The 11,371-nt window shown below is 41.9% G+C and overlaps 1 protein-coding gene across 1 annotated transcript in view; it reads left to right on the top strand.

The window, feature by feature from the left end:
- Window positions 1-8,620: 8,620 nt before the first annotated feature.
- The window catches only part of LOC102029231 (leucine-rich repeat-containing protein 37A-like), a 57,950-nt gene continuing 55,199 nt past the window's right edge, over window positions 8,621-11,371 (top strand). The window contains 3 exon segments of the mRNA XM_013508609.1: window positions 8,621-8,632; window positions 8,807-9,244; window positions 9,815-10,878. Coding sequence (XP_013364063.1) covers window positions 8,621-8,632; window positions 8,807-9,244; window positions 9,815-10,878 — 1,514 coding nt within the window.

Genomic DNA, 11,371 nt, shown 5'->3' with positions numbered 1-11,371 from the left:
TGTACTCCAGAAACTGTCAGTTGTGGTTTGGGTAAGTCTTTCTTGATTGTCCTGAAAGTACTTCAAGTTCAATGAGCAAATGAACTCATTCTTAACAAAAGGTAATTGGATGAAATAATGGTTATTGAAATCCCTCTAGTCACTAAATTTTTTTTTTTTTTTTTGAGATAGGTCCTCCTTGTGTAGTTCAGGCTGGCCTCCAGCTCACGGCAATCCTTCTGCCTTAGCCTCCCATGTGTTGGGATTACAGGCAACCACACACAGCTCATATTCACTAAATTTTTCATATCAGTGGTCTCAGGTTTGTTCTTTGTGACATTTGTGAGTGTAATGACAGCAAATATTGTTCTCAGGATACAGATGTAGAATAACTTGCCATAGCTCATACAGAAAGGGTTTGACCCAAGTCTTCTTTCTCTTTCCTGTCACTCAAAATAGTGATTATAAACTTTGGACACTTGAGTTTGAATTTTACCTCTGTCTCTTAGATTTTTAATGCAATCAGTTGTAGGTTTTATAGCCAGAGAGATTTGTGGATAATTAATATCTCTATCCTGCAGTGTCCATCTGCAAAATAAGGTTGGTGTTGTACCTAATTGATGGAGAATATTGTAAGGTAATGAGCTAACAAATGTAAAAGCTCAGAAGTATCATTACATGGTAAACAAAGTATGTTCAGTATTATTATCATTTTCCCTGGAAATAAATAGATAAACTCTGCTGAATCAAGGATTCAGTCTTGGGTGTGGGGGCACACGCTTGTAATCCCAGCACTTGGGAGGCCAGGGCAGGATCACTGTGAGTTCAAGGCCAGCCTGGGCTACATGGTGAGATCAAGCCCAGCTTGAACCACAGTGAAAACCTGCCTACTGAAAAAAAAAAAAATTAAAACTGCTGCTGAAGATATGGAGAAACAGAATCTTTATTAAACAGAAAAAAAGAATTCGGTCTTTGTTTGCATTCATGGCACTGACATATTGGATGAATAGGACTCCTAATAGCTGTTTTCATATGTGCTTTGGAAATAGTCATGCTGCCGCATGGCATTGTATTCTCTGTTGAGTTGCACATTGGGGTGAATGGTACAGGCTATGCTCAAGGGAAATTTGATGAGGAGCAGAGCTCCTGAATAGAATTTCTCTCCTGTTGCGCAGACTTGGAGGATGAGACACTGAGAAGTCCAACTGAGTCATCAGAGACCCTGATTTGCTTGTGAGAGGTGGTTCTTACTGTTCTCAGCCTTCTGGTGTGGGCAGCCTTCCATGGAAAGTCTGACTTCTGTGGTTATTGGCTGTAATTTCCGTCAAGTGTCAACTCTCAGTAACAACTTTTAAGAACAAATTAGGTTGTTTACTGCTCCGTAATATGCTGTGTCATCCCTTGTATTAACTCAAAACTCCTTAGACCCAGAGCGTTATGGCTGTAGTTTGCTTTGAGGAAAGCTGTATAGTCGTAAGGTAAGTGGGCCAATTTCTGCCAATAAAAGGTTGCATTACTTTTTCTGAAGCTTCGCTCATTGAAGCTGGTGGCATTTTGTTTCTTGGAGAGTAGAAAATTACCCATTACTTCTCATATGCACTATGTACTTGTCCAGTGGTCTCCAGCTCAGGTCTGGACTCACATGAGTTCAATGGTAAGCCCATATAATGACTTACTATTCAAGTATTTGAGCATTTTGTTTCCAAATTCTTGTCAGTATTCCTTAGTTCCTATTTCTGAGATCACACATTGTATTGAGCCAAATGTATAAAATTAATATTTTATACATTTAAAAATTAATTGTATTGTTACATTTTAGATATACATAATGATCACATTCATCATAGGGAATTTGTACCTATATGTATCTTGCTTCTTCTTTTTTCCCAATCCCCTCCCCTTCTTTCAACCCTTTCTTTCCTCCTTATTTACAAAAGCTTTATTTCCATTTTTACTTTATGTTCTCTTCCCTTCGTTCTTTTCCTCCTCCCCTCTACCTTATTCCCCTTCCCATTTGAACATTTTCTTCCCACATCCAAATATCTATTATGCATTTTGGTCCTCATTTGTCCTTTTGGTTTCTCACACCAGAGAACCAATGTGATATTTACATATATATGTCCCATTTATTTCACTTAAGAGTATAGTCCCAAGATGCATCCATTTACCTAAAAATGTTTCAAGTTTATCCTTCTTTATGGCAGAGTATTACTATAGTGTATAGAAAAACCATATCTTCTTTATCCTTTTGTCTAATGATGAGCCTTTGGGCTTTTCCCAAGATTTAGCTGTTACAAATTGTGCCTATAGATTTCTACTGAGTCCATTTGTTCAAAGATTTGGTTCAGTTTGATATTTCTTTGTTGATTTTTTTGTCAAGTTGTTCTATTTGTGACTTTGGTATTGAGGTCCCTCATTACACTTGTATTAGGACTTATTTGATTTTTTATATCCATTAATATTTGTTTTACATAGTTAGATGAGCTGGCATTTGAGATACACACACACACACACACACACACACACACACACACACACACACACACATATTTATGATTGTTACCTCTTCTTCTTGGAGTGTTTCCTTAACAAGTATGTAGTGAAGTCCTTTGTCTCTCCTGTTCATTCCTGGTTTTAAATCCATTTTGTCTACAGAATAGCTATCCCTGCTTTTTTCCAGGGTGCTGTCACATGAAGTATTGTTTTCTATCCTTTGACTTCCAGTCTATGAATTTCTTTTTGAATTAAATGTGGTTTTTGTGTGCAGCATGTTGTTGGATCTAGTTTCTTGATCCATTCTGCCAGTCTGTTTCTTTTGATTGATGAATTGAGACCATATACATTGATGATTATAGCTGATATGTATTGACTCATCCTTCTCTATAATTTTCCTGTTGTTGATTACCTCTCTTTCCCTACTGTTTAATTGCTTGCCTTGCCTGGTAGATTCATTGTATTGTGGTCCATGGAACTGCAGTTTTTGTTATCTCTTTGTAGAATATGCTTCGGTACATTTTGGAGTGCTGATTTGGTGGTCATGAATTTCTTCAGGTGTTCTTTGACATGGTATCTTATTTCTCCATTTTGAAAGATATGCAGGGTATGTAGTCTAGGTTGGAGATTGTTTTCTTTTAGGGCTTGAAATGCTTCACTGTAAGCTCTTCTTGGCTTGAGGGTTTGGGTTGAGAAGTCTGCTGTGATTCTGCTGGGCTTTCCTTTAAATGTGATTTCTTTGCTGTAACAGCTTTTAAAATTGTCTTGGTTACTTTTCTTTCATTGTTGGGACAAAATACCTGACAGAATTGAGGAAGGAAAGGTTTATTTAGCTCACGGTTTGTGGTGGTTTCACTGCATACTCAGCTGGCTCCAAGGCAGAGTGGCACATGGCATGGGACAACCATTCATGGTGGCAGAAGATAGCAAAGCAGCCAGAGCAAAAAAAGAGGAGTGGAGGCATGCAGCCTCTTTCCCTTACATATGTGAAGTGTCCACCCCAGGGCAGGTGTAGCACTCACACTCATAATCCCAGCATTGGACCATGAATCCATCATAATTCCAGAAGCCTGCCCCATGATTGTATGAAGCTTTGCAGGGACATTCAGACATAAACCATAACAAATATTCTGTTCTTGTATTGAATTTCTGGAATCTTGGCTATTATAAGCTTTGCTGTAGATTTCTCTTTTTGATCATGGCTAATTGGAGTTCTGCGTGCCTCACTGTTTGTCAAATGCTTTTTGCCTGCTTGGGAAGTCCCCTGCTCCCCCGCCATTACCTATGTAAACAGGTTTTTTGTGTCGTTTGCACAATTTCCTGCTTTTTCATTGACTCTAGTCAATTTATGTTATTCTTCCTTGCATCATCTAGCAGCTGTTAGATTGATTTTTTTTTTTTTATGGTACCTTGTTCTTCTTAAGAAATTGCTTTTTAACCTCTCTTGTACATCTGATACTCAGTCCTCACATGGGTTCATTCTTTTGTGTATACTTTCAGTAGAATTTTTAATCTCCTGAGTATCTGTTTGAATCTGTTTCATGGATTCCATTTCTTTCCTACATTGGGCATTCATGGTTTCCATAATTTTCCTAAGCTCCTATTTTTTTAAAAAAAATCTGCATCTACTCTAGATTCAATACCATGTCCTTCATTATGGTCCGTTAGTTATATGAGGAATTATTTCTAATTTGATTTTTTCTAGAGCCTCATTGTCTTGGTTACTTTTCTCTTGTTGCTGAGACAAAATACCTGACACCCAGAATTAAGGAAGGAAAGGCTTATTTAGCTCACAGTTTGTGGAGGTTTCAGTGCATACTTGGCTGGCTGCAAGGCAGAGTGGCACATGGAAGAGGGCAAATGGCAGAAAACAGCAAAGGCAACAAGAGCAAAAGGGAGGAGTGGCAGCAAGCAGCCTCCTTCCCCCACTTACACTGTATGCAGACTTACCTGCCCTAGGGAAGGGGTAGCACTCACATGTATCATTCCAATATTGGACCATAAATCAATCATAAATCTAGAAGCCCACCCCATGACTACATGAGGATTTGAGGGGACAGGCAGACACAAACCTTAACTCTCATTTATCTGCTTTGGTACTTCCGCTATTACTAGTTCAGAGAGTTTAGGTGGGTGGCTTTTTTTCTTCTACTTCCCTGCCCCCAGGGCTTGCTTTGGGTGAGCTGGAAGACTGGGGTTGTATTTTGTTTACATGTCTTCTTACTTTCACTTTTTCCTTTAGTTTAGTTTCTCCATTGATGCATATAAATTGCTGAAGGTAGGTAGCTTTATTACTAGTGCCAAGAACTCCTTAGGGAATGATTACTTTTCAGAGATATCTTCTAGGTATAGCTGGCTTTTGTCTTTTGAGTCTGATGCATGATCCTACCTCCTCGATTTATTGGGGATGAGAAGTTGCTGCCTATTTGGCCTACCCTCTGGTTCTTTGGTATTGGTCTTCAGTACTGATTATGACCCTCAGGGAATCTTGGCATACAAGGAAGAACAACTGATTAGAATAACTGCCTTACCGTGCCTAAAGTTGTACAGTCTGTAATAACAGTAGCATCTTGTAGAGCCTAGAAAATGACAAACTGTGGTACCTATTAATTTGCCACCTTTAACTGAATGAACAAGATTTGTAGTTATATAACCAAATCTAAAACAAACTAGAAAGTTGTATACAGTAAATATCCCCTCAATAGAGGGATATTACCCTCAGGAGAGATAATATAAAAAGGGGCAAGGGGAAAAAATAGAGAAATAGAAGAAGAGAAAAGAGATTAGAATAAAGACTGAAGGACATAGGAAGATTATGTAAGCTTTGGCAAACTGGTGAAAAAAACAGAAGGGAAAGAAGGAAGAGACACATGAAGAGAACAGAACAACAACAATGAAAAATTAGAATTAATATTCACACTTATGTAAAAACAAGAGCAATTAAGTAAAAAAGAGCAAAGAAAGGAAGAAAAAGAATGTCCATTTAGGATATGCCTGCTGTCACTGGTAGACAAAAGGGTCAGACAGAACCCAGATCTGTGTTGATTGATCCTAGCAAGCCTGCTAGTAGAATTGAGGTAGTGTGGCAGATAATCCCAGGAAGCCCAAGGTTCAGGCTGATTCTGGTTCCTGGCAGTGGGGCTAGAACCATAATTGTTCAGCCCACAATACTCTGGGTGCCTTTTGCTGACTTAAACCAGTCTCCCTGATGGTGGCTGTCTCCCACAGCTGCTTCTTCCCTTGCCACTGGGAGCTGCTAGATGGACCCAACTGGAGGCAGGTCTAAGTCCTGGGTTCAGCTGACATGTTTTCAACACGGTGACAGCTAATTGCTGTCTCCTAGGGATGTCAGAACTGGAACTCATTCATCAGCCACTGCAGCCTGCAGCATCTACGGCTCCACTCAACTGTTGTGTTTCTCCATGGAGGCCTCTGGAGTCACTCGTAGTAGCTTTGGCTCTGTAGGTTTGAGCCACCTCTCTCACACCATGAGCTGGGATTCAGGAAGAAAGCACCATTTGCCACTTTCCTCTTCTGTGTTGAGGTGTCTCTCTGTGCTGTCCCCATGGGCTCCAGTTCTCGCTTCAGAATGTTGCTGCATTCTGGGGACCCATTACCTTCCTTCTTCTCTTCCCCATGTTTCTATATTCCAGGATCTGGACTCTAAATCTTGGAGAAGCTGAGTTGATGTTGCTGGTCCACCTTCCTAGAAGCCCCTTTGTATATATTTTTGAACAAATAGTTACATTAAAACTGAAGTGTGAGATGAAGACATTTCTAGGAAAATGTGCTTTTGTTCTGCTTTGATAAATCGAAGGAATGTCTCATTGTTGGGTGTTGCCTCTGTATGCAGGAAGTTCTATGACGAGAAAAGTTCTGAGTTGATGCTTGTTCACTTTATTTCACAAAGTGGTAGTTAGCAGTGGAACACAGACCCAGTGAGGAGACATAGATGCCAGAAATGTGGGACCTTCAGGATTTAATTCAAGTATGTGGAGATGAAAGCATGAGGTAGAGCTCATGGTGTAGCCATGAATCAAAACAACCAGAAGTAATGAATGAGAAGGGCTGGGGATGAAGCCTAGTTGCGGTGCAGTTGCTAGCATGTGAGATGCCCTAGGTTCGGCGCTCAGTATAGCAAACAATAAAACACCACCACCACCAGAATGCTCAGCAGGATTTGGAAGACTGCAGATGTATCTCAGGAAAATAGGAAACTCTGAGACTGCTTCTGATACAGGCACTTTCTGGCCCTTTTCCTAAAGTTCCACTCTTGGCCCTGACCCCTCATTTGAGGTTTGGTGAGATGTGAGGCTTTTCAGATACTCCCACAGCTGTGGACGTGAGGGAGGAGCTAGGCTCCCTCTCGAGGACTGGCGAAAGTCAGGCTGCTTGGTAATCACAACGACTGATCTGAACACAACAATATGAAATACAAGAACCATTGTTGAATTCCTGCCATCTTGTGTGGTGAAGCTCTGCAGTATTTCCAATGGTTTTTTTTTATTACTTGTCACTGTCTTTGATTGTTTGATCAATCTTACATTCTTACATCTAGTGGGCTGAGCAACTTTGTTGAAGATAACAGTATGTAATGTAGCAACCATTGTTAATTCCTATCATTTTGTTCTGAGGTCGTGTATCATTGTATTGTTTTGCTAGTTTTATTTCTCTTTACATTAAAAAAAAAAGAAACACAGGTCCTTTTAGATCTCCCCTCAAACAGGATTTCTGGCATCACAGTAACTACAGCCTTAAATTCAATTGTGCTACAGCTTTGAATGCTCCCCTGTCTTCGCAAGATGGAATATTACCTACGTGTCAGTGGCTCCCCACAACTTGAGTAGAATATTTTGCCAGAGAAACTTTCTGTGAATCATATGAAACCTTTAACTCGGGGTTAGTTTTCCAAAGTAATTTCTAAAAGAAAATTTTCATTATTTAGTATATTTAGGAAATTTAGAAAGGGGCAAAAATGGGTTTCATGCCAGTGGGACTTAATTCAGGAACTTTTAATGAAAAAGCTGTGAAGTGTTTTGAAGAGGTAGAGAACATGGTTGCCTTCTAGAAAAGTATCTGAAGTTTTTTTTTTCATATAAAAGAATAATTTTAGTTGAATTTAAATAAAAATAGTCAAGGAAGCTTCAAACTTCAAAATTTAAGTACCTTTAAATGTGAGAAGTCAGTACTGATTTTAGAAATCAGATTTTAACACCAAATTCCCCCTAAATGAGGTGACTTTTGGAATCAGTTCTATTTTAAAACCATTCCTGTGTGCCCAGCCTCATGCAAGGTGGAAGGGATGAGGATGACTGAAACTTCTTACTGAACTTTACATGCTAGGGTTGTGCCAGGTGAGAAACGAGTAATAAAATGGATGAAGAAGGGCCGTGAAGGAAGTCAGTTTATAATAGTGCTTCAGGAAAATTATTTAACTTGAAGACTTTAGCATCCAAAGTGTCTTCTTCATATGTGCTATGAGAAATGGCATTGTCACATCTAGATGAATGTGTTGAGCCATGGTAGGGTGGAGAGTGTTCTCACATGCTAATGTAAAGAACTGATTCAAACCCTTTCCTCTCAGATCCAGTTGCCCACCTTCAAAACCCCTCCTGCAGAAATTGTGACATTTTCACGGAGTATATGTGAACAGGAGCTGAACAGGAGCAAATGAATTATCAAACGTGGAACCAGGTACTCAGAGGTTAGAGCCAATGGCAACATTGTGTAATAAATTACCATATTGTGTATTCTACCTGCGACTCTAACTAGTCCTTATCCTGTAGATTAGTTGTTTTTCTTGTAAGCTATATACCTAAGAGGAGAAAGAATTTCTCTAGGATTGTAGCTTGGAGCAAGAAGAGTTCAGGCTTCTAGACTGGGTTACTACTTGTGAGTATCCTGAGGCCTAACCCTGTGACTTCCATGGGAAGCTATGTCCTGCCCTAGGCAATGGGCTGCTGAAGGCATGGGCTTACTCAGGTCTGAGGCCCATATCCTGCCTTGATATGAGGAGGTGGCCCTGCAGGGAGCTGCTGTCACTTCTGCTGGAGGCAAGGAGTTGGGTCTGTTCACTGTAGCAAAAGGCTCCCTGGGGCCATGGTAAGCCCATCTGGGCCAGAACCTAATATATATTTCTTAAACAATGATGTCACAAATGGTGGGGCGGGGCGGAGTGTACAAGGTTACCAAGGCACTGGCAACAAGTGGCCACCAGAAAGATTCCAGCAGGTGTTTGGCTGCAAGCCTACTGGCCTAGGTCTTTGCAACTCAGCCTCATCCCAGTATGTTTGTACTGAGCTTCTGGGATCTAGGGCTCCGTTTTTGGCCATAGTTGTGGCTACTGGTCCTGGTGGCCCCATATCCAGAATGGGCCCAACGCTCAGTCCAGCTGGACTCTGAGCCTCTGGGGCCCAGTTTTTTGTTTTCTCCCTACACATCTAATCTCCCACCTGAACTGCTCCACGCCTTTACTGCCCTGGCAGAGCCAAGTGGATTTGATTACTTGGGGTCCTCTGAGCCTACAGAGACGTTGCATCCACCTCAGGAGTCGACTGCAGAGCCATTGCCAGATGCAGATAAGTTTGCTGTTCCGTATCAGGGTCTGGATGACAAACGTGCCAGGCTAGAGAGACACCCGGAGGTGATTTCAGTGCTAGGTAGAGATGGGAATCAAGATTTAGCTTTGCTTCTTGGACTCAAAAGGAAGATTGACAGTTCTGCTCTAGATCAGGCAGCAGACCACCAGTCACTTGTACTTGTTCCACCTCTAGTGAGTAAGAGTTTAATAGCCTCACAGTTTGTTTCACCCCTGAAAATGAAGAAAGATCTAGCACAGCATTGGCAACCTTCTAATGAGGGTTTTGGAACTCCCTATCAAGTTTGGCAAAGGGTTACAACTCAGCAGCCAAACCCTTTTATAATTGATGACCATTCTCCAGTGGGTCAAGTGATTCCAGTTCACTCTGAAGAGCTTCCTGAGCATTCTCTAAGCCAGCAGGAGAGCTCGGCTCTGTTCTCAAAGCTCTCTGTTTGTATCACACTTCCATCAGTCCAGCAAGAGCTCTCAGCTTAGTCTCCAATCCCCTGGAAGCAGGGTAGTAGTTCTTTTCCATTGACAGATAGGATGATATTTTCACCTCTAGGTACAGGAACAATGTTCCTAAATCAGCATTCAGTGTTGCCTAAAACCACAGTTACACATGTGGATCAGTTTACTGTACCTGCAAAGCCCACTCTGGAGGCAGAACCTTTTGTCACCCAGCAGGACCACCCTGCTCAGCCTACAGTTCACGCTGAACAAGCTGAACTTTCTCCAGTCCACACTGATCCCCCTTCCTAGCCTGCAGAGGTCCCTGAAAAATCTGAGTCTTCTCCAGCCCAGCAAGAAGTCATAGCTCTGACTCCAGGTCCCCCTAAAGAGTTAAATTCTGCTGCCATTCCCCAGGAGGCCCCAGGTCTGCCACTAGAGTTCCCCAAGAAGGCCAAATCTCGAATCCCCAAAGAATCATCTTCAGTGCTGCAGCCCCCCTCCATTCAGGCTGAAGAACCTCCTGATGAAGCTGTAGCTCAGCTCTTGATGCTGCATGAAATGACAGTTCCAATGCCAGGTCAGGACCCAGTTCAGCATCCAGTATTACCCAGTGTCACAGTACAACCGCTGGTTGTGGAGTTTACCGGAAGTCCAGAACCCAGTACAGAGGCTGAACATTCTGTGGCCCTGCAGAAGGCTGTAGTTCGTCCTCTGAAGCACTCTGAGGTGACACTTGCACAACCAGACCAGGTGCACCCTCAGTATCCAAATCTGACTACTGTCGTGGTTCAACATTTGCATCTAGATCGTTCCACGACTCTGTCTACTTCCAGCGTTAAACTTTCCCCAATTATGTCAGAAAGCCCATCTCACTCTCAAGAGGCATCTCTGGAGGCGATAGCTCAACACACGCTGTCACATGAGATGACAAATCCAACACCAGATCAGGACCGAGCTAAGCATCCAACATCACATATTCAACCATTGGTTATGGGCCTTAGTGTAAGTCCATAACCCCCTACAGAGGCTGAACATTCTATGGCCCTGCAGGTGGATGAAGCTCCTTCGCCAAAGCACCCTGAGATGACACCTGCAGATCCAGACCAGGGGCAGGGTCAGCATCCAAACCTAACTCCCATCATGCTTCACCGTTTGGATGTGGAACATTCCATCAATCAGGATTCTGTAAATTACACCCCAGAAAGGGCTTTAACTGTGCGAAAGAGGCAGAATGCTACCAGAGCTATCAACATACGTGAGCTCTGCACCTGCAAAAATGCGACCCTGTCATGTATTGGTTTCAGCCCAATGCAGAGGCTGCACCAAGTTCCTGTACTAGAGCCCGACACCTCCAACAGTACCTTCACCATCTTGTAAGAATCAATTTTGTTCATTTGTACTCTGCATTCTGCCTGATGTGGCAGCCTTTTCTTTTCGGGCTGTCATCATCTCCCCAGTTCACATTGACTGACTTTCTGCTTTTACCTTTTTGTTTTCAAATTTTCCTGTTCCAGTCTCCTTTGTAACTATTGTGCCTCTATCACTTTCTCCTTACGCATTTTTACCTAGCCCATCACACTGTTGTTTAACCCTGGGTCTTCCACTTTTGCTCTACCCTTTTTATAATTCATTTCCTTAGTGATGGTATGGGAAAGTGAGTACATGTATATTCTGAACCTGGTGGGTGTTGCTCAGTGAGAGTTCTTGTCTACTATGTGCAGCAGGATCCTGGTTTAATCTCTCGCATGCCTTCCCTCCTCTGAATAGATTCTGGAACCAGACTGCCTGGGTTTTAACCCAGATCTCTCTTTTATTAGCTTTGTTACTCTTGTTTCCTCATCTGTAAAATGGAAATTATGATAGTTA

Source organism: Chinchilla lanigera, unplaced genomic scaffold (genome assembly GCF_000276665.1).
Source record: "Chinchilla lanigera isolate Chin_1 unplaced genomic scaffold, ChiLan1.0 scaffold00152, whole genome shotgun sequence".
NCBI lineage: Eukaryota > Metazoa > Chordata > Mammalia > Rodentia > Chinchillidae > Chinchilla > Chinchilla lanigera.
This window is presented reverse-complemented; position numbering and strand designations above follow the sequence as displayed.